The sequence below is a fragment of the Lepidochelys kempii genome, chromosome 16 (genome assembly GCF_965140285.1).
Source record: "Lepidochelys kempii isolate rLepKem1 chromosome 16, rLepKem1.hap1, whole genome shotgun sequence".
Lineage (NCBI taxonomy): Eukaryota > Metazoa > Chordata > Testudines > Cheloniidae > Lepidochelys > Lepidochelys kempii.
The window spans coordinates 4286709-4299976 of NC_136395.1; the positions used below are offsets into that span (position 1 = coordinate 4286709).

The window sequence follows — 13268 nt, forward strand, 5'->3', positions numbered from 1 at the left end:
GGAAGTGGGATATCAGCATGGGAAGACAGTATTTAATGTCTGGGGCAGGAGCGGAGTCCTTGACAAGATGTTAAAAGACAGGCAGGAGATCTGCAAATCCAAAACATCAGGTGTAAGTGTTCAGTTTAAAAGTACTCTTCTCATTACATGATGCCACCCAGCAGCCAGCACACAGCTGAGCAGAGCTCTCTGACCAAGGCATTGCTGTATAATGTGTTAAAGGCGATCAAAGCGGGAAGGGTTTCTCATGGACCCTTACTGGGAATATAGGCACATTCATTAAAAATGCATTGCAGTAAAGTTAGTTATTCTCTAATTTTTAGCATCGGGAGTTATTTTTATCATGTTCATGCAATACTCAGTGCCCAGGCATCCCTCCTGCTCGCTGATGATGGTTTGCTAGGCCTGGGACTCTTCTCTGATCAGCTGCATAGTACTCAGCACCAGGCAGCTGAGAAGGCACTGTTGGCATGTTAAAAATCTCACTGTCTGTCATATCCACTGCTCGGTAGTCATGAATGTAGCATTAAGTGGCTTTCAACCACTGTCAGAAATCTTGCATTATGCCCTTACTGTGTTCAGTCCAGTACCAAAATGCCTGCACAGCGTATTTCAGGAAAGGAATTTCATACAGCAGCCGTCCAAGACCCTGTGAAGGCTTGAGACATTGCCATCGGTGGTAGTTAAAGGACAAGTTTTACTTGTACCACCTTCTCTACTCATGCTATCTGCTTCAGCACATCTGAGTAGCCAATGTTTAGGTTGCAGAATTGAGCTGGTCCTGACAAACCTAAGGGTTACTTAGTGTGGCTGAGTCGTTATAACCATACTGAGATTTCCATGTAGAGCAGGAGACAGGACTTTTTATGGCTCATTGGGGAAGGGAATCCCTGTGCTTCAAGACAGGACTTTCTTTTCTTTCTGAGCTTTCTCTCCCCCTCCACCCCCCCCATGCTATAAAAACTCCAGGGCCCAGCAGGCATAGGGGGGCCTCAGGGAAGGGACCTTGGGCATAGGCATAGTTTGACTTCTATTTGGGGGGAGGGCAAGGGCCAGCAGGGCTCGAGCCAGCTCCACATGGTGGGGTTCAGGGAGGGAGCGCCACCTTCACCCCCTGACTCACCTCAGCAGGCCACCCATCTGTCTGAGTTGTGGGAGGGACCGCAACCAAAAATTATAAGTCAAAGGTGGGGGACTCAGCTCAAAAAGTTTGAAAATAGCTCAGGGTGCAGAGAGGGAGTAGCTAGGGACTGTGTGCAGGCAAGGGAGTATCTCAGGATGCAGGGAGAGGGTAGTTCAGGGTGGAGGGAGGGGTAACTAGGGGCTGTATATGGGCAGGGGGTTAGCTCAAGGTGCAGGGAGGGAGTAGCTAGGGTCTGTGTGCAGGCAGGGGGGTTGCTAAGAGCCCTGAGGTTACAAAAATGATGGATTGATGGGAATGGCTAACAGCTGATTGGACACATGCCTGCATTTTTGGTTCCTTAGTGAGGACTACCTGCTTGGGGTGTATGCTCCAGGGTTCTTTGGTTCTGCCTTATCAAGGTCCAGTGTTCAAAGGGGTTAGCAAGGATTTCAGTGTAGCTCACCACAATGCTAAAACTTCTGAAATTAAATCAAGAAAACCAAAGCTGGGTTTGACATCTAACTTCTCTTTTAGCAGCCTCTTCTGTGTCTGAAGGAACTGGTTTGCTGCTATAGGTTCCAGGGTCCTTTTTAATCACCTGCTTTTTGAAAGTTCTTTGCTAACTTCGAGCAATATTTTACTTTCCTATTAGGCCTTTCTTTAACAGAGGTACCAGTGCTGTGTATGTGTGTCTATCTTCAGCCACCTCTGGGCTGGAACACAGCAGCTGTTTAACAGCATATAGCAACACTACACAACGGAAGAAAACAAGGTACAAAATCCAGAGCGCAGAATGTCTGGCAGTAATACCCCAATTTGGGATGCGGCCAAGATACCAGATACAAGATACCTCTACTCTGGAGAGAAATACTGTGTGTGCTATGGGGTCTTTAAGGACAGCAGGCGTTCCTCAGTTTCACAGCTCATTGGAACCTCAGCACTATGCCCCCGAATACCAGGTTTGGAGGGAAGAGTGCTACAACAATCCAGTTGTACAATAGTGTGCAGACAGCGGGATGAGAAAATAAATCTCTCATTCTTATTGCTGGCCCAAACTAAAATCCACTCCTTATCCACATGTTCTGGGGAGGCAGCACAAGATACAAAGGGTCCTGTGCCTGGGGATAGCAGGAGCAAACCAAGGGCCCAATCCAGCAAAGTGCTGCGTGCCTTCAACTCCCTTGTACCCCAGGGTTGGACTTTCCTCCTCCCTATTTCCAGCATTTCAAGGTTGAATTTATACTATGAACGGTACCCAGATCTCTAGGATTCTCCTCAATACACCCTTACTCTCACACTATCTCTCTTAAGGCTGAAATGCTGACAACAGAAACAAGTGAAGCCTGATAGAAACAGAGTTCACTTGACCAGCTCCACTTATCCCCATAGCAGAGAACAATCCAATATTTCCCACTGGCTCTCTTCAGGGATCCCATCTACGTGAAGATTGTGGCCTTGATGAAAGATTAATACAGTGTAGCAGACTCTTTAGTTGTATCTTCATTCCTTTACTAATGGGTGTATCAAGCAGAGAATATTTTTTTCGCTCCTGGATTTAAAAACCCAGGATTTTTCAGAAGATATCTAATAAGTAAGAGACAGCCCCTCCCCCATGTAACTGAGACAGGAACATGTTTTTTGTGGATGATGTTTAAGTGTTTTCTCTCTCTTCTTTACATTGTTCCTTTTGGGGAAGAATTAAGCCAGGACGGGGAAGCACTGAAACGATCCTGGAGGGGATGGCATGCCAGCCTCCTAGAATGTGTGCCCGGGCTCCAGGGCACAATGCCTGTGCAAGCACCCCTCCAGTTGGGTTATGCACGGAAGCTTCCACGTGGTATAAACTAGCAGATGCCCCTGAGGGAAGCGCTTACGGTTCTGATAGTGTCCTTGTGATTCCTGGCATCCTTCAAGTCTTTGTCCTTTCCTTGTGCCCATGCCAACTTATGCTAGTTTCCCTGCAGCATCTTTTGGGATAGGCCCTGCATGGTTTTTATCTATGACTCAAGCTGTTCTCTCTGTTCCTACTCAGTCTCCTGTGAGGTCAGTTCTGGTTCCATTTATCTCAGGAGTACCCAGCAGCACGTGTCCTCATCAACACTTGCCACAAACGAGTGCAGGTGGTCTTTATTAATTGCATTTTTGTTTGAGGAAAGGAGAGAGGACTCCCCAAACACAACAGAGTACCCGCCGCTGGGAAAGAGCTGTGGATTCAACAGCACAACTGCAATGTCCTCATCTCTTTCACAGCTGGAAGCATCTGTGTGTCCTTCACTCAGTGTCCCACATCAGGAATCCACAGCGTGTCTGTGTTCCTCTCCTGTTCTGGGAAGTGATTCTCTGGAAGAGCCATACCTCCATCCTGTCAAAGGCTTCCCACTAGGGTCCCTGACTTCTTGTGCCCAAAACCAGGACTGAATGACTCGTCCTTCTCTTCAGCTGTGCAACTTCCTTTTGAGCCCTCTTCCCTTCTTCTACACTGAAACCTGCCTCTTGAGTCCCTGATGTTTCATTTCACTTAATTTCTTAATTCCTACCTGTCCAGAATTCCATCTGTCCATTGTGTCCCCAATTGCCCTGGGGAGCTGTTAGTTCAGGATCCTCACTGTGCCTTAGTCATACCAGTATTACATACTATCTGAGTTAGAAATTCAGTGTCCAGAGAGATCCATCTGTCACAGCCCTCTTGGGAGAGGGGTGACTCAGAGGGCTCTCCAGAAGGGCAAAGCCATGGAGTTATGGAACCCCATCAAAAATGTCATAGCACTTACACTGCTAAAAATGTCATAGCCTCTCAATGGTATCCATTTGAGGGGATGGAGAAGCACCGTGTTGGCCTGCAACACGTCTGCAGAGTGTGTATTCATTGCTTTTACCTTTTCTGCATGACATGCATTTTTGAAAAGGAGATAGTGAATTTTCTGTTAGTTAATAGAAATTAAATGTAGGAAATCACCTCCTAAACCTTTTGTCCACATACATATTACACACACAGTTTGCTAAAAGAACATTTATTAAGATTGCGAAGTCAGGAAATGCCAAAATTAAAGTTGCCTAAGTCAGCCACCTTGTGCATATACATTAGGTTACAGTCTTTAAATTACATTGTCACATAGCGTTTTTTCCACAGGATCCCTGCCTCATTCAGTGCACAGGGTAGGCCTGCTCTGGGCGTGAATCAGGGTTGTCGTTAGTAAGGGAGGCTGTTTTTTTCAAGGACCGCTGTGCTTCATTTCTTGGAGAAATTGGCAGTTGTATAATGAGTAAGGCAGGGACTGCAGGCAGAAAGAGGAGAGTCTCATGGCTGAAGCAGGTGAATGCTGCCCTAGAGAATTGCATTCTATCCCTGCCTGTGCCACGGAGTTTCCATGTGAGTTCCCATGTAGTGCTGGGCAAGTCACTTAAACCAAACTGTTCCCAGGTGCTTTGAACATAAAAAGTGCTATATATAATGCTGAGTACTCCGAAAAATCCAGTCCTGTGTCTCAAACTGGGCACCAAAAATAGTGGAAACTTTTGACTTTGAATTTTCTGTGCTTCAGTCCCCCATCTGTAAATCTCCTGCCTGCACTTCATAGGGGTTGTGAAGAGAAATTATTGTTTGTGAAGAGCTCAGTATAGTGATGAGCACCATAGAAAAACCCTTAAGGAAGTTAACAACTCTGTCTTCAGAGTGGGGTTTGAATAATGCTCAATAAGTAAGACCTAGGGCTACACCAGACTATACCATGTGATAGTACTGAGCATGCTACTGTGGGGGGCAGAAACTTGGCCGATGACAGTGGCTAGCAAAAAGAGACTGGAGTCTGTCCATCACAGGTGGCTGAGGAAGATACATAGGGTTACTGGAAAGACAAAATGTAACACACGTGAGAGTAAACGAGCTGACAGAGCAGGATGTGTTAGGAAATACCACCAAAGGAAGACTGGTTGGGATATGTCCTCCATCTAGTGAACACGCGAAGCAAGCCCAGAACTGGTTACCTGAGGGAGAAAAGAGAAAGCGAGGAAGGCCAAGGAAGAACTGGCAGAAGACGGTGACAGAGGATACTGACTGCACTGGCATCACCTAGCAACACATACCACAATTAGTGAGTAACCATGATCAATGGAAGAACTGTACTGACCCATGTGTCAGAGGCATAGGAGGAACTGAGGTCTAAAGTGGACAGAAAAAGTGAAGAGCCACCATAACAAAGAGGTATTAAAAAGACTTAGACGAGTCTGGGTGGCAGTAAGACCTAGTCATGGATAAAGGGACCCCAGGTGAGCAGTAAATGATAGTTCTCATTTCTGTCTTATGGCTGTTGGATGATTTGTGTAAATTGAGTCAATGTTCACAGCCTACTTTCCATGTGTTCAGGCTACATAAACCACCATGGCAGTGAGCACTAATTGGTCTCCTTGTTGTCTTGTCACAGCAGAGGCCAAGGATCGAAGGGGATTGCAGACTACATTGCTGTCTGCACTCTGTAGGTGGGTCCCTCCGTGGGCAGGGGCAGGATGGGAACAGATTGAGCTACACATGGACAGTGAAAACGAAACAAAATATTGAATAGCTGTTTAAGTGAGACTCATCATCCTGTGAACTAAATGGGGCAGGGTGCAGTGGGAAAATAGTATGTGCTTGTGTAATTTAAAAACTGTCATAATGTATACACAGAAGGGGGCCGAATTAAGGGTGCACAGACAGCCTTAATTCTGATATTTTCTAGCTTTTGAGCTCTTGACTTTGCAGCCTTCATGTCCTTTTTTGTGTATAATTTCCTAGGGGTTTTAAAAATCAAACTGAAAACCAGAAATTTCACTGTGTGTCATCGTTGACACCCACATGGTTCCTTGGCAGATCTGGAACATTTAGATCCACTGCATGGATCTCTGCCACTTGAGCTAATGGAGTACCTGTTAGCAGTCATAGGTTGTTATACTCTATGTGAACCAGCAATAGAGGGGAATGAGACACAACTTTGCCAGTAGGTTTCTGACAGCAAAGGAAGAGTGAGACTCTGGAATCTTGGGCTCCATTCCAGGCTCTGTAGGGGAATGTGCACTAGTGAGCACAGACTCTTCTGCCTGCTTTCCCCCAAGCTAGACCCCTTCTGCCCCATCACTTCTAATCTATGCCAGTCCTGTCTCTTCCCCAGTCCTGTCTTCCTTGCTTTCCAGTCCCAGTCTCCTTGTCTAACCTGTCCTAGTCTCCTCCTCTGGGCTTACTATCTGAATCACAATCTCCCACTTCCCACACTCACTCACAGTCTCCTTGCACAGCCAGTCCCAGTCTCCTCCTATCCCATCAGCTCCTCATCCAATCTCAGCGTTTCTTCTCCCCAGCCAACAGGCTTCTAGTCTCCATCCCCCTATATTTCTCTCACCAGCTCTCAGTCCTAGTCCTGCCCACCTCAGCTCCCAGTACCAGTCTCCTTACCTTACCAATACCAACCTCCCTTCCTCACCCCAATGGCCTTGTCCAGCCAGTCCTAGTTTTTCTGCACACCACTCGAATTCCAGTCTCACCAGATGGCTTGACCTAATCTACTCCTTTCTCTCTTCCCCATCCAGCTTTTGTCCGCTAAAGTTTGGTAAAGTTATGAGCAATGGAAAACAGGATCTTATAATGGGACGTGACAGGCAGCTTTATAAATAGGCTTGTGCTACCCACCCCACCTGTAGGAATGGGGATTGAATTATAGATGTCATAAACAATAAAAAAGCATTCGTAGATTGTCTAGTGCTGCGTCCAGTTCTGCCTCCACACTTGGGCTGTAGTGGAAGGGCAATCTCTTCATTCGGCCTAGAGAGCTGTGTCCTCTGAATTCTGAGAGAAGTTAAGCTCAGCAAGATAAAATTCTGATTCCCAGCTTTTAAGACTCCCTGGATACTGATTGGTAGGTGAGGAGATCACATGATTAAGGCCCTGTTTACACTACAAATATAACTGTGCCAGAGAACCTTCTTACAACATAGATATTTCCTGACCTGGTTACAAACATGGTGTGAACATGGTTTTATAACCAGACTTAGCCTTGGTCATACCCTGACATGGCTGCTTTATTTCTAGTGGAGACAGTGTTAATGAACTACTGACCTGGAAGCTGTGGTGATAAAACCCAGTTTTTAGACTCAGAGTGTTTGATTTGTGAGGGGTTTTTTTGTTTTGTTTTTTGTTTTTTATAGTTTTGATTGTTCTAGGGAAATCTTTCTGAAATGATCAGAAGCTCTAACTGAGCAAACCTCATATCCTGGAGGATGTTATTAACCACTTGAATTAGACTTAAACTCTGCCCAGCTCACTGTGTACGTTTTTCACTTCTGAAAACAAGTGATTTTGCAAGGAGTAAAAGAAGCTGCTGATGTTAGCTAAAGCAAAAAGAAAAGGAGTAATTGTGGCAACTTAGAGACTAACCAATTTATTTGAGCATGAGCTTTCGTGAGCTACAGCTCACTTCATCGGATGCATACTGTGGAAACTGCAGCAGACATTATATACACACACAGATCATGAAACAATACCTCTTCCCACCCCACTGTCCTGCTGGTAATAGCTTATCTAAAGTGATCATCAAGTTGGGCCATTTCCAGCACAAATCCAAGTTTTCTCACCCTCCACCCCCCCACACACAAACTCACTCTTCTGCTGGTAATAGCCCATCCAAAGTGACAACTCTCTTCACAATGTGCATGATAATCAAGGTGGGCCATTTCCTGCACAAATGCAGGTTCTCTCACCCCCCTCCAAAAACCACACACACAAACTCACTATCCTGCTGGTAATAGCTCATCCAAAGTGACCACTCTCCCTACAATGTGCATGATAATCAAAGTGGGCCATTCCCAGCACAAATCCAGGTTTTCTCACCCCCCCACCCCCATACACACACAAACTCACTCTCCTGCTGGTAATAGCTCATCCAAAGTGACCACTCTCCCTACAATGTGCATGGTAATCAAGGTGGGCCATGTCCAGCACAAATCCAGGCTTTCTCACCCCCCCCCCTTTTTTTTTCCGGGACACACACACACACACACAAACTCACTCTCCTGCTGGCAATAGCTCATCCAAACTGACCACTCTCCAAGTTTAAATCCAAGTTTAACCAGAACATCTGGGGGGGGTTAGGAAAAAACAAGGGGAAATAGGCTACCTTGTATAATGACTTAGCCACTCCCAGTCTCTATTTAAGCCTAAATTAATAGTATCCAATTTGCAAATGAATTCCAATTCAGCAGTTTCTCGCTGGAGTCTGGATTTGAAGTTTTTTTGTTTTAAGATAGCGACCTTCATGTCTGTGATTGCGTGACCAGAGAGATTGAAGTGTTCTCCGACTGGTTTATGAATGTTATAATTCTTGACATCTGATTTGTGTCCATTTATTCTTTTACGTAGAGACTGTCCAGTTTGACCAATGTAAATGGCAGAGGAGCATTGCTGGCACATGATGGCATATATCACATTGGTGGATGTGCAGGTGAACGAGCCTCTGATAGTGTGGCTGATGTTATTAGGCCCTGTGATGGTGTCCCCTGAATAGATATGTGGGCACAGTTGGCAACGGGCTTTGTTGCAAGGATAGGTTCCTGGGTTAGTGGTTCTGTTGTGTGGTATGTGGTTGTTGGTGAGTAGTTGCTTCAGGTTGCAGGGCTGTCTGTAGGCAAGGACTGGCCTGTCTCCCAAGGTTTGTGAGAGTGATGGGTCATCCTTTAGGATAGGTTGTAGATCCTTAATAATGCATTGGAGGGGTTTTAGTTGGGGGCTGAAGGTGATGGCTAGTGGCGTTCTGTTATTTTCTTTGTTAGGCCTGTCCTTTAGTAGGTGACTTCTGGGAACTCTTCTGGCTCTATCAATCTGTTTCTTCACTTCCGCAGGTGGGTATTGTAGTTGTAAGAAAGCTTGACAGAGATCTTGTAGGTGTTTGTCTCTGTCTGAGGGGTTGGAGCAAATGCGGTTGTATCGCAGAGCTTGGCTGTAGACGATGGATCGTGTGGTGTGGTCAGGGTGAAAGCTGGAGGCATGTAGGTAGGAATAGCGGTCAGTAGGTTTCCGGTATAGGGTGGTGTTTATGTGACCATTGTTTATTAGCACTGTAGTGTCCAGGAAGTGGATCTCTTGTGTGGACTGGACCAGGCTGAGGTTGATGGTGGGATGGAAGTTGTTGAAATCATGGTGGAATTCCTCAAGGGCTTCTTTTCCATGGGTCCAGATGATGAAGATGTCGCAATATAGCACAAGTAGAATAGGGGCTTTAGGGGACGAGAGCTGAGGAAGCGTTGTTCTAAATCAGCCATAAAAATGTTGGCATACTGTGGGACCATGGGGGTACCCATAGCAGTGCCGCTGATCTGAAGGTATACATTGTCCCCAAATGTAAAATAGTTATGGGTAAGGACAAAGCCACAAAGTTCAGCCACCAGGTTAGCTGTGACATTATCGGGGATAGTGTTCTTGACGGCTTGTAGTCCATCTTTGTGTGGAATGTTGGTGTAGAGGCCTTCTACATCCATAGTGGCCAGGATGGTGTTATCAGGAAGATCACCGATGGATTGAAGTTTCCTCTATTCCAGCTATTACCAGCAGGATAGTGAGTTTGTGTGTGTGGTTTTTGGAGGAGGGTGAGGGGGTGAGAGAACCTGGATTTATGCAGGAAATGGCCCACCTTGATTATCATGCACATTGTGAAGAGAGTTGTCACTTTGGATGGGCTATTACCAGCAGGAGAGTGAGTTTGTGTGTGGGGGGGTGGAGGGTGAGAAAACCTGGATTTGTGCTGGAAATGGCCCAACTTGATGATCACTTTAGATAAGCTATTACCAGCAGGACAGTGGGGTGGGAGGAGGTATTGTTTCATGATCTCTGTGTGTATATAATGTCTGCTGCAGTTTCCACGGTATGCATCCAATGAAGTGAGCTGTAGCTCACGAAAGCTCATGCTCAAATAAATTGGTTAGTCTCTAAGGTGCCACAAGTCCTCCTTTTCTTTTTGTGAATACAGACTAACACGGCTGTTACTCTGAAACTTAGCTAAAGTAGTATGTAAGTCCAACTCCAAGAAATAAAGCTGTTTCTTTTTGCTGCTGCTGCTTTCCTATCTGTCCTACAGGAGTGTTATTTATTGCATCCTCTATTGCTATCAATATCAAATATTGCTATCAATATCAAATATTACCAGCTCACTGGATAACTTTAAAAGTGCATGAGGTAAGGATCATTAGACAAGTGCCCCAATTCTAAGCCTGCTTTCCCCAACACAATGGATTTTAGGTCTGTTACTTATTTATGCTGTCAGCCTGCCTGTACATTTCATTAAGAGACAAGGTGCGTGAGGTAATATCTTCTATTGGACCAATTTCTGTCGGTGAGAGAGACACGCTTTCGAGCCACACAGAACTCTTCTTCAGCTCTGGTAAAGGTATTCCCAGCATCACAGCTAAATGCAGGGTGGAACAGATTGTTTAGGATAAGTAGTGAGTACAGATTCCAAGACAGTGGTGCCCAACCTTATTACACAGAAGGGCCAGATAAACCTCAGCACATCTTTGTGTGGGCCAAACAGATTCTACATATTTTAAAAAGAAAAGGAGTACTTGTGGCACCTTAGAGACTAACCAATTTATTTGAACATAAGCTTTCGTGAGCCACAGCTCACTTCATCTGTGGCTCACGAAAGCTCATGCTCAAATAAATTGGTTAGTCTCTAAGGTGCCACAAGTACTCCTTTTCTTTTTGCAAATACAGACTAACACGCTGTTACTCTGAAACCTGTACATATTTTAATAAGATTTAAAGTCACTTTGTATTGATTGAGATTTTAAGTTCAGCTTGTTTCGTATGTATTTAGATAGGTTGTTTCTATGTACAGTATTGTCTATTTACACACTTGTGTAAACTAAAATGGTAGCCTGCAGGCCGTAGGTTGGGCGCCCATGTTCTACGGGACCATTCCACCCTGCATGTAGCTGTGGTGCTGGGAGTACCTTTCCCAGCCCTGAAGAAGAGCGCTGTGTGGCCCGAAAGCGTGTCTCTCACCAAGAGAAGTTGGTCCAGTAAAAGCTGTTGCCTCTCCCACCTTGTCTCTCTCATATCTCGGGGTCGACATGGCGACAACTACACAGCACGTGCGCTTCATACTAGTCATGTGCCAGTTACCGCGAACATTAAGGATTTGTCATTAAGGATTTTTGCTGGCTGCCCTCATGCTGCAATACTCATGGTCTTCTTCGGGGAGCCCCCCACCAGTGGATGTGAGCCATAGTGTGTGTCTGAGAGAGAGGAAAAGAGTGAGAGAGTCTCCTGGCCCTGTCTACGACCCCATCTTTGATATGTGCATTCTCATGCACAGGCTGGGAAGCATCTAGGCAACTCTCCCAATGTGCTGGGAACTGAGGGTATAAAGGGACCTGGCCACCACGGCCTCCTGAGTGCCAAAGGAGTGGCAGGATCCAAACACAGCTCAGGGCTCCTAACACTGCCCTATTGGCTCTCCCCCATTTCTCTGTTCGTTAGGGTGTTTGTTGTCCAACTTCTCTGAAGTCTCTTCCAATGAATTCCAGAAATAATGGAAGGAGGTGAGTGGTAATTAGGGTAGCTCCCCTTTTTACCCCCTGGGACTCCAGCGTGTAGGAAAAGGGTGCCTGTGCATATGGGCCTATAGGGACTGCTGACTGTAACCCAAACACACGTCTCCCAAGACTGGGGCTCCATGGGGGCAGTCATTTTGGAGAATCCTGTTACGGTGGTAAGGGTCTGTGTTTTCCATGGCAACCATCTCTGAGAATTTCTGTTTTTGTGGCTTTGTGTCTGATGTTTAATACAACTTCAGTGCCTGGTATTTCTTATTCCTGTGCATGCATTTGAATAATATACATGTATTTTGCGTTGTATTTCAGATTGTGACCTGTCCTAGCACCTCTTTCACTGATTTGGCAGAAATCGTGTCCAGAATTGAGCCAGTCAAAGCAGCTCTGGTAGATGGTGAGTTGGCTTATCGAGACAGTTATATGACAGATGATACACTTTTCTGGGTGAAGATTATTGCTACAATATACAAAGTACATAGTGCTATCCACATGCTTGTCTCTGCTCAATAGCAATCCAAGGAATACTGTCAAATCATCCCTGTGTTCTTGTTTGCCCTCACGTGAGCTCTGTTCATTAAGTAGGAAATTATTCCTCACTATTATTGTCAGCTTGGGCATCCCATCCTGGAGGAACTTAGACTTTAGTGATAAGGAATGCTTCTTGGGTTCATCTTAATCCGCCTTCCTCTGCTCCACCATGCCTTGAGTCTACCCATTCCCCATAGGCAAGGCTTCTGAAATGAATCCTATTTATACTTTTTCAGTTGCATTTCTTGTGAGCCTTTCAGGGATGTGAAGTGCCATGCCCTGTACATGAAGTAGGCCTTATTTTCTCCCTTTTTCCCTCAGCGTTAATGTTTTGACAACGCCCCAGTGCAGCCTCAGCCAGGCAGAAGCCAGCTCTCCCTCAAACCCTCCTCCCCACATTATGTGGAAAGTGCTGAGTTGTAGATTGGGGTTTTGTTGATGTGGCCACCCAAGTTGTTGTGTCTTCACCTTTTGGCTTGGTCATCTATAGCCTTGAGATGGGAAAGTAGGGTAGTTTGGAGGCCCAATGCAGGGAACTTTCCCCACTCTTATTAAAACAGTGCTGAATGATTCACTAGCTCACATTTTATTTCCTCCTCCCCACCCCCACATTGGGAACATCAGCACATTTAGAGGCTTTTTCAAGCATTTCTTATTTCCCATTCCCTCTCTCACTTAACGAGGCTCTAATGGGCAATACCGAAAAACACGTAATGGCTGCTCTGCGTGTGCACACAGTTGCTACACTCCCAGGGGTTCTCAACCTGTCTATCATTGTGGGCCACAGGTTGAGAAGTTAGCAGCCCCTCCATCTACAACTCTGTTGCGATGTCCCTGCAGCTCTTTGACATGCTAATTCCCATCCCTGTGCCTAATGAAGAAAATATTAATGAAATATATTTAAACAGTCATTAAGAATAGGAACAAAAGGTTCTGCATAACACGGTTACTAGTGGCATGACTGTTTAGACCAGTTGTGATTTAAAAGCTTTATTGCAGCAACCTGATCCCCAGTAAACCTCCTGCTCGCCTGCCTGGTAAGATC

The 13268-nt window shown here is 45.6% G+C and overlaps 1 protein-coding gene across 11 annotated transcripts in view; it reads left to right on the plus strand.

Moving 5' to 3' along the window:
- Positions 1 to 13268, plus strand: part of PNPLA7 (patatin like domain 7, lysophospholipase) — a 443243-nt gene that overhangs the window by 409474 nt on the left and 20501 nt on the right. For 8 of the 11 annotated variants that reach the window (XR_012155225.2, XM_073314045.2, XM_073314050.2 and 5 more), the window contains 2 exons: positions 2 to 112; positions 12005 to 12089. Coding sequence is in view for 9 of the 11 variants with exons in the window: in XM_073314045.2 (XP_073170146.1) it covers positions 2 to 112; positions 12005 to 12089 (196 nt within the window). In the remaining 2 variants the exon portion in view is untranslated. Of the gene's footprint in view, position 1; positions 113 to 5075; positions 5215 to 12004; positions 12090 to 13268 lie in introns of those variants that run through there. The other 3 variants (XM_078849029.1, XM_073314052.2, XR_012155226.2) reach the window with 2 other exon arrangements.